The 16319-nt window shown below is 33.5% G+C and overlaps 1 protein-coding gene across 4 annotated transcripts in view; it reads left to right on the top strand.

Annotated features, from left to right (window-relative positions):
- The window catches only part of Pax (paxillin), a 73424-nt gene that overhangs the window by 18115 nt on the left and 38990 nt on the right, over positions 1-16319 (top strand). Inside the window, exons 1-2 of one of the 4 annotated variants that reach the window (XM_088268872.1) lie at positions 13447-13563; positions 15347-15918. The exons of 2 other annotated variants lie outside the window; for them this stretch is intronic. In XM_088268872.1, coding sequence (XP_088124998.1) covers positions 15741-15918 — 178 coding nt within the window. In that variant the 5' untranslated portion in view covers positions 13447-13563; positions 15347-15740. Of the gene's footprint in view, positions 1-13446; positions 13564-15346; positions 15919-16319 lie in introns of those variants that run through there. One more of the 4 variants, XM_088268876.1, reaches the window with a different exon arrangement.

Below are 16319 nucleotides of genomic sequence, written 5' to 3' on the forward strand. Positions count from 1 at the left end.
ATTGCTGTGAAGCAATATCTTTCTCCTAAAGGCTAGGGCGAATGGTCGAGGTTTGGAATGTTCATAGGTGTTTGAAATTGGTGGGCAAATAGCACTGCACAAATTCAACATAATATATCGCTCACTCCTTTCAAGAACGTCATAAATCAAAATACTTGATTTTTCAGGAGGACGTTTTTAAAGTTAAAAAATATAATACAATGTATTAAAAATAAATATCAAGCCACTTACTGAACTTTTTACTGTGCAACAGATCTTTTTAGTTAAAATCTGAAGGTTTTTTCTCCATTTGAAAAATATTTAGTATATTCAAAAAAAATATTAAACAATACCTTTTCTTCAAAATGCGAAAACAATACTTTCTGCCCTGAAGCGGGTAAATATTAAGTTAAAAATATGCCGCTTTTGCTGGGATATAGTACGTTTTCTGGGCATTCCGAAAACATACACAACTGAAAATTGACGATTTTTGATTTATGACGTTCTTGAAAGGAGTGAGCGATATGAGAAATCATAATTAAAAGTTTTGAATAATTTATGACTGCAAATTTATGTACAATAAAAAATATTTAGGAAGCAGGATCATGTAAGAAGTTGAGGAGTTTTTAATTTTTTTCCCGTAAAATATTTGTTTTCAGACGTATGATGTTTTGGAGTAGTACTTTTCACAATTGAATTAATGATAAAAATATGTCAACTGATTTCAATCACCAATAAAAAAATAAGCTCCTACACATTTTGATCTTACATCTAATTTATTGAATAACCAATGAATGAATAACAATAACCAAGTTCGACTCTGTAATGTTGCATAAGTTTAGTGTAGGCGACCCTACTCTAACAACCTGCCCACTGTTTAGTAATCCCGTTAAGTAATATAATACCGGGTTATTCTGCAACATGGAGTCGTCAGGCCACTCCAGAAAGCATTTTACTTCATCATGTGACCCGACACGAAAGTAATTCCGTTTAGTATTGTAATACCGGGTTATTCTGCAACATGGAGTCGCCAGGCCACTCCTGAAGGCACCTTACTTCATCATGTGGGTACGTCTATGGTGTGTCGGGCCGACCGAGGCACCATAATCATATAACCCGGCACGAAAGTAATTTCGTTTGGTAACGCAATACCGGGTTATTCTGCAACATGGAGTCGCCAGGCCACTCCTGAAGTCACCTTACTTCATCATATAACCCGGCACTAAAATAATTCCGTTTGGTGACGTAATACCGAGTTATTCTGCAACATGGAGTCGTCAGGGCACTCCTGAAGGCATCATTTTCATTATGTGACCCCAGACGAAAGTGCAGGGTCACCTGTGTTTAGAGTAAATGGTAGATTTATAATGTATTAATGAATACATACCGTCTCAGAAACAGTTCGAAATACCCTTAAAATTAGGGTAGATACTGTATGGGAAGGTCAGATATGGTTTTTGATATATAAAAAAATTGTTTATTAGATAATGTCGGCCATCATCAGGCAAAGTTGCAAAATATTTTTGGCAAAGCTCTCAAACTTATTTCGATTTAATATAAGTTTAATTAATTTTAGGAGACTCGTACATAAGTACTTATAAGCATTGTACAAATTACAAAAGCTAGTATGAGTGCGGGTTTGTAATTCCGACTCTCCTATCCGTTGCTGCTATACTCATTTTCACCCCTATAGTATCTACTATTATTCCTTCATTTCATTACTCCGGCTCCTCTACTTACGTCATATGCGCGTATATCCAAGAATCTGGAGTGCAGAATGAACACCGTTCACCCGATACAGTTCTCTGTGCAGCGCATGCCTAAGGATACGGTCCAAAAGAATTTTGGTAATCGAGAATTTTTAATAAAAATTTAATACTATGTCCTGGTTTTGTCCCCCTCCATAGTAAATGCGTTTGCTGGGGGTCACGGGTTCGATTCGTCGGGAATCCATATAAGTTATTTATTTAATATTACTTTGGATCTGAAGCGAAGTAAAAAGCGTGTAATTAACGATCAAAATAACACCGCTTCCATACGACGCAGTGCCTAAAGCGCTATTGGGTTCGAATGAAGGTTTGAAGTAGAATAATAATTATTGATATGCACACAAAAATAAGATGCTTATCAAAATATCTGATACGTATATGAAGGGGAAAATGTTTGTTTTTTTTTCAAGTAGGTACGTCATGCTTTTGGATTGAAAAATCTTACTACCGAATCGCTGCTATTTTTCTAGATTTTGCTCTGGCTATGAACTTCGTAACTAGTTAGCTAATATCCTTCTATATCGTTAATAAATTGGTGTAGCGTCGTATAGATGTCGCTTTAAATTAAGTTCAATGGCTTTAAACTAAACAGCAGATCTTCGCGCTTGGTTACATGTAAAATCTGGTTTATAAGAATTTTTGGAAATCACTTGATATCGATTTTCGATCGAATTTGTAATGAACACTACGATATGTAGTTTGTGTATTCAGGGTTCATACTTGCAATTTATTTAAGATTCATATATTTATTTGCTATATGTAAGGGGGCTAGTAGGTAAAGTGTAATCGTCACGAATGCTTTTTTTCAGGAGAATGATTAAAACATATTTTGTCCCGTACATTTGTATTGAGTTGCCCAAGTTTTATATCCAAGAAAATATCTCAGGAATCGCATTATAGTTTTTTGTTTTGTTAAATTGATAAAAATTAGAATTAATTACATCCGAAGTATGTTTTACAAATACAGAAGGTCGTTATATCATTAATAGAAAAATTCAATTTTTTAAAAAATGTTTTGTGAAGTCAGTATTATGAGTATTATTATTATTGTTATTAGTATGTTTTTTAAGTACACCTTCCTATCTACCAATAATACGATGGAAATTGTATGATTTGTACCTTTCTGAATAGAACCAATTGTGGTTTTCTAGTTGACAATCAAAGAAAATCGAAAAAACCTGATCAAGTAAAAGTTTATAGACATATGCAAAAATAAAGAAAAACGTTAATGAACGATTAGAAAATCAATGGTAAGGTAGTTATTAAGAAGAACAGTGTATGACGCGTATTATTATTGTGAACGAATAAAATAATAATAGTGGATTATCTTTTTCATTATTAGTTAATAATACGTGGTATGATTGTCATAATATATTAAGTAAATTTCATCTGGTGCTTACACTCTAGATTCATCTATTCATTTATTCGAACTCTAAATAGGATTTGTATATTAAATATTAAAATCAAACACTGGTTTTCTAGAGTCAACTAAATTGTATTTTATTATTAAAAACACATACAAATAAAAATTGTGACAATTGTTTCGCCTTGTTATGGTATTATCAAACCATTGTAGTAGTAACAAGTGGTTTGATAATGCCATAACAAGGCAAAACAGTTGTCACATTTTTTTTATCTGTTTTTAATAATAACATACAAGTAGACTCTAAAAAATCAATGTTTGATTTTAATATTTAATACATAAATTAAAATGGATATTATTTATTGATTCGGCATTAAGTTTATGGAATGACATTTTGATTTTTTTTAAAAATTAAAGACTTGTAATAAACCACTTAATGAGTTTTATTTTTATTATACACGACTAGTTTCGAAATCTTACAGATGTTTTTATCTACAGGTGAAAATTAAAACAACTTTAAGTTTTAACATACACGACAACTAGTCGTGTATGATAAAAATAAAACTCATTACGTGGTTTGTTACAAGTGTTTAATTTAAAAAAATAATAATCATGGAGTTAAAATTACAAATAAACGCCAAATCTATATCTAAATAGGATTATATCTGGACTTATGTTATTTTATTTCACATATCGCTCACTCCTTTCAAGAACGTCATAAATAAAAAAACTTGATTTTTCAGGATATCGTTTTTAAAGTTTAATAATATAATACAATGTTTTAAAAATAAATATCAAGCCACTTATCGAACTTTTACTGTGCAACAGATCTTTTTAGGTAAAACCTGACTGTTTTTTCTCCATTTGAAAAATATTTACTTTATTTAAAAAAATAATTGAACAATACCTTTTCTTCAAAATGCAAAAACAACACTTTCTGCCATGTAACGGGTAAATATTAAGTCAAAAATATGCCTCTTTTGCTGGAATATAGTACATTTTCTAGGCATTCCGAAAACATGCACAACTGAAAATTGTCGATTTTTGATTTATGACGTTCTTGAAAGGAGTGAGCGATATATGATAATCAGTAACAAATAATTGCTGCACGTGTCTACAAGTGAACTGCTTTTGTCGTCTGGCATTAGTACGGTTCATCTAGGGGTTGCGTGGTAATGTCTGGTGTCCAGGCGAAGACTGAGAGCTGTTGTACCTGAGAGAATGTGGCTTGACTCATCTCGCTTCAAAAATAACTGTCGCGGTGTTTTCCTCAACTTTTCCTTTCCGTCTTGGCAACAGTCACCCGCTCAAGTCATTATTATAATACGCGAACCGCCACTTGTATTATTCAAACAAAAACAAAAATGTCGGCCAAATAATTTGAAGAACTAAGATATATTACTGGAGTTTTTTTTCGTATTTTATTTATTTATAATATGGTAGGAACGGATGTTGCTTATTTCTAATATCGTCATTTAAAGTTCTTGTTATTCTCTGACATTCATTGGTGGATAGGACAGCCAATCGGATCGACGAGGTATAATGGTAACTTTATCGTTAATTGTACGAAGTCAAGATGTTAAGGGACACGGATGACGTACGTGAAAGAGCACAGGGTGAAGGACTTTACTGTTAAATGCGAAAGTTAATTTAGGAGGAATATAAGGTGGGTAAAGAAGAATATTACGAAGAAAGTATTACCCTGGACTGGTACCTGAAGAGGATGGCTGATCACCTTTCTTTCATGTTTTAACGATCAAGATAACACTGCGTTTATATGATGCAGTGCCCTATGCACTGCGGATAAGGGTTGAAGAAGAAAGAAGAATAGTAGTAATGGGTAGGGCATGTGGGGCGTATACCCGTGGTCGTACAGGCTTGTTACGGTTAGATACTGCTAACGACGTTCACATTTTTCTGTCATTTCATTTTGACCAGTTCTATTTTCCTTCGTACGGAGTTTTCTCGCCCTCTTGGTACGACTTCTTTGTTACCTTTTCTACCCAACTTATTTGATTTATTTCTCCGACAATACCACATTTCAAGGGCTTCAATATCATTTTCTCAAGTACTTTATTAATAAAATACACGTTTTACTTATGTATAGGGTTTGACGAATAAATAAATGATGGCTTTATCACCAAAGTCACGCTTTAATAAGAACGTGTTTTTTTTTCATTTTTAATAAGTCGCTAAAAAGCTTTTGAAATAACTCACCTGCACTTTCTCATATCTTATAAATATGTATCTAACAAAAGATATATTATGAATTATCTTTCTTAGTTTTGTGGAATATTTGAACATAGCATCACAGCGTTGTTGTGATTATAATTAATGGTACGCAATAGTAAAGCAACAATTATTGGCCGTCAATTGTTATTAATAATGACAAATTATTATTGATAATCTATGTTCTTGCACAATATCTTGATCGAGGCGTCGATTTAAGATGTGTAAACTCCAAAGATTGTAAAATTGCGACAAATCATAGATAGTTTTAGACTAAATCTATCGATATTTCAGGTATTTATATATCATTTGCAAATAATTTTATGTTTTGAATATTGAAAGCATTAACTTTGCGGATCATATTGATATATTATTTTGAGAAATCAAAATACTTTGTTTTTTGATCCACTCATATATTTATTAACAACCAACTAGTTTCGGCAACTGTTGCCCTCTTCAGGGTTTAGTTTACGACATTTTAATTATTTATGATGATTGAATTTAATTCATTTAGAGTCATAAATTAAACCCTGAAGAGGGCAACAGGTTGTTACCGAAACTAGTTGGTCGTTAATAAATATGTGAGTGGATCAAAAACCAAAGTATTTTTATTTCTCAAAATAATTGATCAAAAATTTAATTATGTTTATTATTCGTATACGTTTTGTGTTAAGTTTGTCAATATTTAAAACGAAAATAAAATTACATAACTTGATTCGGAAGTCACTTTGTGGTAATATCTATCCATTTTTAATTTAAGTTTTACTTGGTAAATACCACTGTTTGTGAAATGTGTTTCGAAGCATTCCGCACCATGATAAAAAATATTTAAATTTTACATCAGTGACCTCCTCCACCCTTGATGAATGATTTTGAATTAATAATGATAAAATTATTATTATCAGGGGTACCAAAATTATACACAATAACTATTTTCTCTTCTTTTCCTTGCTTGTTCTAGGCGAGTCAATGTGGGTTGGTGTGGGCAGATGAAGTTATACGAATGAAAAATTAACTATTGTAGATCGAGATAAATGATCATTTTCGCATGTTATTTTCACCGTAGATCGTTGGTATTTGATGATGGATATTGTTACCCACTCATAATTGGGAAGTGACGAATATCCGTGAGCATAAGTTATATCACAGTTAATGGTTTTTTTTTTAAATTTAGCACTTTATCCATTTATCCATTTTTTGAGGTTTCATTTAACATACTAGATTGTAGTGTTATTGTTTTTGATACGGAATGGAAGATGTCAGTCAATCACATAATCTCTATTTTATATTTTGTGTTTTATTTTATTTTTTATGCCTTTCGTGGTTTATTTATTTCTGTTAAATATTGTTTAATTTACGCCCTTAATCTTCTAGAACTAAAATATTTTTGAATATAAATGAAATTCTAATTTTTTGTCAAGTTCATTTCTTTACATTTTTAATTTGCACGCTTCGCCTGAATTCTCAAATTCTACTAGAGTAAATAACGGAATATAAAAAACAACATAATTATTTTTAACTATCAATCGTTATATCGCGAATAAAATTTCCATCGTCCGTTTTAAAATCCCTCCGCATTCTTTAAAAATGAAAGTATATAAATAAAATCATATCGATTATTTTTCTGGCTTCGATCCCGTGGTCGTGACCCGATTCAAATAAATGATTTCGTAGTTAACCTACTCTTGAAATGTAATGTTTTCATTCTCAGTGCCGGCTGGTGACAAAGCTTCCAAGAATTCTTAAGACTAAATTGATTATAAAACTTATTTTAGGAATTCCGCCTACACTATAAATTTATTACAGTGTTATCCACGCCTTTTTCATTACCAAAACATGTTTTTAAATGTAAAGGATAATCCTTTACTTTTTTTACTCACCGTCTGCCTCCAGTAGATACGTTTCCTAATGCAGGCAATGTATTTTTGTATTTCTTTTTTGTAAACAATTTCCTGTTTGAATAATTTGAATCGAAAAAATATCGTTTAAACAAAATCTGTTCGTTGTTCTTTTGTTACTTTTTGAGTTGTTACGCTGTCTCGTGCGCTCTTCTCTTATTTCGTAACATTCTTCTCTGGGATGATGTAAATTTAACCAAGCTACAGTTAATACTGATAAAAATATTCTAATGGCATAGATCAGTGATCACTAACATACGGCACGCGGGCCGAATCCGGCTCGGCAAAGATTTTCATCCGACTCTCTAAATTTGCGTATGAATAAGCTAATAATTCGGAGACCTTTATTAAAACTTTATTCCTTTTTTTATTAGCTGTTAATATTAATTAGATATCCCTACATTGTAATCCATATACATCAGCACGTATAAATAATTATTTTAAATGGATTCTAATCAATTATTTGTTTATAATTTGTGTATCATTTGCCTTCTCAAAAAAGTTGGTGACCACTGGCATACATTGAAGCCAAATTTTGGCCATTAACTGGAAACTCGCTTCGCTTTTAATTTATAATCCGTATGAGGTTTTTTTTTACAAAAATATATCTATCTATTTATTTCTATATTATAGAAGTCTATATATATATATTTCTTAATTATAAATTATTGCATTGTTTTTAAGTAGATCGAATAATTTGTCAAACCTTTCAAAATAGTAAATAGGTGTAATATTATAATTACGAACGAATGACACGGAATGTACGTAAAATTTTCACCGTATTTTTTCCATCTATAGAAAATTCCGTGATCGTTTGATTGACTATTTTTCAACACTATAACGCTCTTAAAGATATGGCATATTCCAGCTGTTAATACGATTTGGTGATCAATGAAGTTTTTATTTTTATTTCATTTCATGTAATTTATATTGTAAGGATGAACCCAAACATTGTTAATTTAGTTGTTGCCGTTGCTATAGTTATTTTTTGTTTGCTGTTTTGCCAAGACGTAGCGTAAAAAATGTATTTGGCAGCATCCCAATGTAAAACATGCCGCTAACTTTCCGTGTTTTGCCTTGTAAATGACACTAATATTAGTTGAAAATCTCATAATACCAAATTGTTGCTATTATGTTTCCACTAACGAAGTGTTATAATCTGTATTTTACACTCAACTATTTATGTCATATTTACAAATTCGTTGTTATTTTATTTTGATCTTGACACGAAACACTATTTTTCGAATTTTATACTCGTAAATACGGTACGATATACGTTTCAAATATCTTCTTCTTCCTGGCTACATCCCAGTTTATTGTCCTTGTAGACTGCCGGGGTCAGCTCTCCTCGTCCTCAGGTTATAGGTCCCTCTGTCCTGGACTACGTCACCTAGGCCATGCCTTCGAATCATGTTATCTTTCTGCATCACCAATCAATTTCTTGGTCTTCCTCTAGATAACTTTCGAGGAAGATCCATTTGTATTGCCTTGTTAACTGCATGTTTGGGTTCTCTGCGTCATATATGCCCATACAATCTCAATTGTCTTTTCTCTACCTTCCTATTAATGTCTGTTACGCTCAGGCTTCCACGAATTCGTGAACTCTTTATTTTGTCTCTAAGGGACACTCCCGCTGACCATCTAAGCATTCGCATTTCAGCGGATTCTAGTTGCCTAAAGAACTAGTTGCCTACTGAAATACGAAAATATACTTACTGGTATATGTTTCAAATATACTTGCTGAAAATACTGACACAATAACACCTAAGGCCTCAATTCCGTAATATCTCTGTCGCACCTTTTTTTACGTATTCAAATGTAATTAAAATTTGTCATAAAGATTTTATTTTTATTTCATATTTTATCGATTTCACGCTTTAAATAAATTTATTTTTTAACGAAATGAATCTTTAATTTTAGTTTTACTTAGTAAATACCACTATTTTAATTACTATGTTTACTAAGTAAAACTAAAAAAAAGATAGATTTTGATATGATTGAATTATAGATCACCAAAAAGTGACTCCCGAATCAATTGATGAAAACAAATAAATCTTATTGATTACATTTAATGATTTAAGATGATTAAGCTAATATGTTAATTTCCTAATTATTTATATCCTTACTAATTTTTAAATATATTTATTATTTATACTTAGCTTCGCCTTTTTATTTGGAATGTTATTTATATTATTTTGCTCAGGTTAGCTGTTCTATTTATATACATATTTTTACCTTGTAAAATATATTTTTGATATTATATATAAATACAATTCACGAAACGAGGATCGTGTAAAAATAAACGTCGCCAGTTGGAAATAGCGTTATGCAATGCCTTAGAATGGGGAATGTTAGGCATTTCACATAATTCTCTGTCCACTTCGCAGAAATTCTTCGTAAAATACGTAACACATGTGGCTGTCTCCATCGAACGTTCATATAAGGAGTCAATCCTTTCATCTCACGTTTGAAGAAATCTTGTTGAGAGATTATTAAATTAGTATCTGTACATTTTATATAAAATTGCCTTGACTGCAATTTAACGTCACTATTACATAATTGAGCATTTTGACTATACTTTCATGGAACTCGTTGAATACGTGTATACTTAAGTGTTCGCTTCCGTAATGAGATGGTTGGCACGTTTGATTACCGTGTCGTAGGTCCGAGCTCGTTTCCGGGGCTCAAAATAAATATAAATACATATGAAGATTCATCACTAATGATAAAATGTTCTGGCAGGTAGATAAGACTGATCATGTAATTAATGAAAAATATAACACTACTTTATTTACGACGCAGTGCCCTTTGAACTACTGAGAGCGCATAAGGGTTAGAATTTTTTGTTTTTTGTTTTGTTTTAATATTAATTTCTTTATCCAATATTTTTTTATTATATTCGTGCTTACTTACCATATTCATGTTCTTGTAATTGATTATTAAATATTAGAATTTCTTTCATGTACGTTACTTTTTGGTTAAAAATCAAATTAAGTTTATTCCTGAAGATCTGTCAGCAGAGAGGCCAGTTCGGAGGTTCAAACTGTTTTTGTGTATCTTATCCATTCCCATATCTCATGCGCGACACTCATAGAATATTATATCGATCAATATGTGTATTCTATTGTGCTTATGCTATTGATTATTATGTAGTGGTATTCATTCAGAGTGGAAGGTTATTTACAAACGTGAATGGGTAAGGGATTATGAATAATGATTAATGTGACGACTTAACGTGTCTACTTCAAGCGTGAGATCAGATTTTGCCTGAAAATTTTATTGTCATCCGTGACCTCTGAACAAAAAGGGTACATCTTTGTTTAGATTTTTATGGTATCTACCTACATATGTAGTTTTTAGGTTCGCTGAAACCTATTTGGGTAATATGCCTTTTTTGCTTACTTAAGTATTTTTGCTTTCAGTAGTTGTTGCTTATGTATTCACGTGACGTATCCAAGTATAATAAAATAATTACATACCCACGTTACATTTGTACGTAATGTTTCACGGACAGTTATAATGCCATGTAAATGCCCCATCACACTTAAGATCGTGACGTGGACGCGAGTTTTTCAACGTTTTGATACGAAAGCTAATTTCGGAGCATTGTGGTGTTCGAGTGTGGGAAGGTTCCAGCTAGAGCTCACCTTTGCGACATAATTACATATTAGTAGTCGGCCCGGTGACGTCACCCGATCTCTTCTATGTATGAGCATACATGTGGGTATGTGGCGCCAGTTTTGGTATCATGTCAGCCCACCATCCGCGTGTCCAATATCCATTTACTCCGTCAATACATCTTTCACTTGTCGGATGTTGACTCCGACCCGAACCTATCATGGATCGAACGCTGCCCATACCGGATCAAATATTTACTCTTCACTATTTGAAAAGTATTCCTTTCTGCCGATCCCGAATATACTCGCACTAAAAGTTCCCAGTCTCCAATGATAGATTTTTATACTTACTTTAACAGTATTAATACCGCGTTGGTTTTTCGTGTGAGTAAATACTATACCGTTTATTTTCATCGCAGGTTTCCAACCTTTTTTGGTCTATCGCCCCTTTGCCAAAATTTCTCGTCGACGGGAGATGAAAATTGCCAGAATATGCTCTCATAGAGATAGGGAGAAATAAACTATTTTTTTCTACCCATCCCTTCTGTCTCCTAGGGCCTCTAGACCTCCCTAGAAGAACTCTCCAGCGCCTACTGAGCGGGGGGGGGGGGGGCGTATCACCCCTGTTGATAACTTTTAATTTAAATATTATCCTCTAAATAAGTTGTATAAACTTATTAAATGTATTCGTAGAAATCATGTTCATAACGTAATATGTCAATTAAATATAAATATATGACGTGACATTGGGATTTCATAACCAGTTTTGATAATTCGCAATAATTGCGTTCAAAATGCACTCGGACAAACTTATGAACGAATTGAGTTTTTAATTTGAATATGATCATACGAGCTATTTTTTATTTTGATGAATTTTTCGTTTTCTTGAATAACATTTTTTTATTGTGCTTAAACCTCTTCTAATAATGTTTAGGTACTTTAACATTATTATAATTAGTTTTCAACCAATAAAAAAAAGACAATGATATTTTCTGGCGTTTTTCATGTATGTGATTATAATCCAGGATTCGGACCTCACATACTAATATAAGAGTTTCTTCTCAGTAAAAATCTTCTTTTCATCTCACCAATAGCTGTCTCTAGTGAAGTTTTAGTGATTCAAGAACAAGGTTTCTTAATTGGTTCATATATATAGAACTTCCTAGAATTTGAGTAGTATGGTTGTCAATAATGGGTAGAATTGGTGAATGTTACACGTGTGTAAAGTGATAACTTAAACCAGCATATGACGGTCGTCAGCCCCGTAAATGCCCAGACTTCTATATTCTTCTTCATCTTTGATGAGATGTTAAAAAATAATATTATTATAATTATTGACGTCTTAGCAACGTGGGCTAAAAACACGTACGTGTATATAATAAAATTACAGTATCAACTTGGAAGTGGATTATTTATTATTTAAAACCATACCTTAAGCATTACAGCGATTTCTTATTGCGACGCGGTTTTCGTATTGTGTTACTGCATTACGATGTATGTATGGATCTAGGTTTAGGTCTATTATTTTATTCATGCCTTGAAGTGTGTGCCCGCCTGTGTAGACGCAATATGTGGGCCGATTTAATTTCACCTTTAAGAAAATTGTGTAAATGTTTCAATGATATAATCTACTTATTTTAGTACGTTCGCATGACGATCTAAATCATTTTAACTCTTCTGATCTTTCGAAACCTTTCCGCTTCATGGTAGCTCTCCCTAGAAAATCAATTAGGCGGTTGGTATTTGTGGAGATGTTCTAGTGCGTAATGCTTGAGAAGTACTCGAGGTAGGTACTCATACTTAGTAGTAGATGTTGATATTTTACTCGGCCTCTAATTCTGACCCAAGGGTTTTTAAAGAGGTCTTAAGTATCAGGAAAATAAATACGATATAATTTAACATCATTATGGTTTCTCTTTATTGGACGTTATGCCATGTTTAGTGTTATTTTCAATATTGCATTTAAACGTTTTCTGATTTATTGGGTCATTCTATAAGAAAATGCGGTATTTTCACATACAATGAAATGCACTGTAATGCGTATTGTGTGTAATTATTGTTTTAATAGTTACCATATAAATAAACGTTATATTAGTGCAAAATTTTACTCTTATTTTTCTTCTTCCGGTGCCGTATCGGGTCCCTCCGGCGTTGATGAAAAAAAGATATTAGTAAAAATATTTAACATTTGAAGTTTAATTAAAAATAACCTTAATAAATACCTCACTATTTATGGGATGACCTTATATAAAAATGTTCTCTGGTGCAGGTCTAACCTAATTTTATGGATTGATTGGCAAAGCATTTAATTTTCATCGAGTTAAAATACTTAAAACAGTATTCTTTGTAGCTTTTCTCAGTTGTGAGGAATGCCCTTAAATGACTCGTCAGATTTCACATTCAGGCACTTGTCACCATTTCCCATCCCGGAGTGATCTCTAGAGAGACTGGTCTAGTATGGAAGTTGCCCCACACGCGGTACCCTACTAATGATCCGCACCACCTATAACGGATTGTTCCTTAAAAGGAAAAGCGACCTTCGTAAATATGCGGTGTCCCAGGTTCGCGTCTCTCGTCTGACAGCGCTGTCAGTAGTGTCCCGCGAGGCTTTCCGCCGTTTACACGAATCCCCGTCCCACTAGCGATCGATCTCGGATCGATGTAACATTACGTATAAAACTATGTGTTAGAAAAATACGTCTTACCCGGTTAGTAGTTATTAGTGCTGGCAGTTTCCTCGCGCCGCTCATAGTCGCCGCCGTAATCCGGGTTTGTCGTGGCAGTGGAAATAGACCAATTAGCATCATCGCCGTGCGTATCAATATTTACGTAGACTAAAGAGCCCCCAGTCTCCGGGAACTTTGCGTTTGTTGTGAAGAAGCTTTTCCGATTCTGTGCTATTTTTATTAGCCCGGTTGCATGTTTACCTACTAAGTCACCGTTTCATTTTACTTTATTTATTGCAATGACATGTGAAATATTATCATTATAATTGATCTGTTCGATACTCTTTTAGGGAAAGTATACGACGAAAGCGGCATCCACCAATAATGTTTCCAAACTGCCTTACGATTTTTGTGGTTGTGCCTACATAACTTAGCTTTTAAGTCCAAGATGTCGTGTTTTTCGATTTTCTCCGCCATATTTGTAATCCCACTGTTATGAGCAGTGGGTAAACATATGCAGCCAACAACATGGTTCATTAGAGTATATTTTAATAAAAGAAAATAACTCGATCTCACAGAGATAGACAGAAAAATATTCAAGTGCTTGTGTGTATCCATCTGCAATTTGTTTCATGAGGTGCGCCACTGGCAACTTACTGTCAATCTGCACGATCACCTTCAAATTCTGTCTTGAATAAAGCCTAAACCACACTAACATGTAAACTATTTTTTGTTGTACTTGATCGTCATGCAAGTAAACATCTTAAATTTCATTATTTACTTCGCACACCTTATATTATAGGTAGCTTTGATATAAGTATAGGTACTTTTCATAATAATTTATGATTTACGAATTACTCGTACTGTGCTATTCTGCATTGCTATTGCTATAGAATGTATTAGTTCGAAACGGCCAATTAAGTTTAAGTTTCCATTATTGTTAGTAGGTAGACACTAGTTTGGCATTGGAGCTCAATAGGAGCGGTGATGTAAGACCACTCCCACAGTCCCATAGCACTAACGTTGACGTGAAGTCCAAGGTCATACTGATGATATTCAGCGATGGGAAGATGTACCGAATATTCGACCACACACAATAATACAAGATACGATATACCGGAGAGATTACAATTTTTTCCTCAATATCTACATCTTATGCTTATGCTTATCGAAACATCTGTCCAGCACACACTACTTAAAATTCCACGGCTATTCACAAATATTATATATCATTCTACGTACATTGTTTGAATTACGGATTATTTCGGCAAGTATCCGCTTGATCAAAGAAAACATTGGTCAATTTGAATATCAAACGATCAGTAATAAATATTGATCAATTACATATACGAATATTTTGTCCATGAAATGTACTTGCCATAACTTCAATTAGGAATTTTTATTTTTTAAATGAACATTGTAAAAAACAACTCAATATATCTCTAATTCCGTAAAAATGGTTGTTTATTTTTTTAAACGTTATTTAGAAAAATAAAACAACCTTCTTTATTTACGTAACTTATTTCTTGAGGCAAGTATGTAAATTCATGGTAATCGCTGAGATAATGCGGAGGTAATAATTAATCAACATGCATAGCAAATAAAATAATATTCTCTAATGTCGTTGCGTTTCTTACACTTTGAGGAAGAATTTGTAAGAAACATACCGAATTTATACTGTCATCTACAAAATTAATTTGTAGATTTAGTATTGTATTCAGAATTACAGCGTTGTCTTTACGCGTAAGCATTTTCTGGAGCTTTCGTATTTTGTAAACATGCACCGGTCGGATATAGTAGTCAAGTCATTCATTGAACCATTCAGCAGGTTCGTGGAGCGCGGCGCGTGGCTGGTTAGTAGTGAGTAGTTTTGTGGGGCCATCTCGCGAATGTGACGATATAGTGCTAGAGTTGACGGCGCACACCGGCGCTCGCAGATTTGTTGTCTATAAATAAGTACTGCTCGACCTGAAACATTCGGGTTCTGTGAATGAGCCAGCTTTTGAGAATCCACCGTCGATAACGAATTAAGACCGAAGATCGCCCGTTTGCTGGATCCGTGGACCGGCGCCCGCGACATCGATCAGTGTCCGTTTGCCGCCGATACAAAGGTGACGTGGTTTGTTTATACGCGCCGCGTCCTTGGAGGTACTTGACGTCTTGTCATCCCCCCGCGTCAGTGATCGGATCTAATCAGAAATAGTTTTTTTTGCTGCAATATGGCGTCATCGACGATGCGCATGCGCACGACTTCCCCGAAAACTGTGTCGTTTTCCCCGATTCCTACTCGGAAGTTTAACGGAAGCAGATCATCCCCCATCAGCGCTCCGTCGTCACCACTTCCGGCATCGAATTTCCGATGGCGAGATCACTATGCCGACTTTAGTTCTTATGTTGGTGAGTATTTGGCATTGAGCTTCGTTTGTTTTTACTTACAATGCAAACGTATTACTTTGAGTTATGAAACTTCTTCTCAAAATCATCACTGTGATAGTTATTTGGTTCCCCTAATCCCTAATAATATACTTCGATATCACCGGAAGTGATATCGTGAGCCAAGGAAAACGAAAATATAAAAATATAAGGAGCCCGGAATACCTGTCAGGCTAATGAATTATGTGAACTATTTTCACCACGTCAAATTGATACAGGTTATCTAAATAAATTTTAGGATGTTTCACAATAAGTGCTAAGACGGATACGAATGTATATTATTTTAGCAAAATTAATATTTCAAGTTATTTTTTCAAGCAAGTTTTTTGCAAAAATTTAGGAGTAAATGTCAGTGTGTTTATAAA

Source organism: Brachycentrus maculatus, unplaced genomic scaffold (assembly GCF_059751285.1).
Source record: "Brachycentrus maculatus isolate JH-2025_06_01 unplaced genomic scaffold, ASM5975128v1 h1tg000334l, whole genome shotgun sequence".
In the NCBI taxonomy this organism is placed as follows: domain Eukaryota; kingdom Metazoa; phylum Arthropoda; class Insecta; order Trichoptera; family Brachycentridae; genus Brachycentrus; species Brachycentrus maculatus.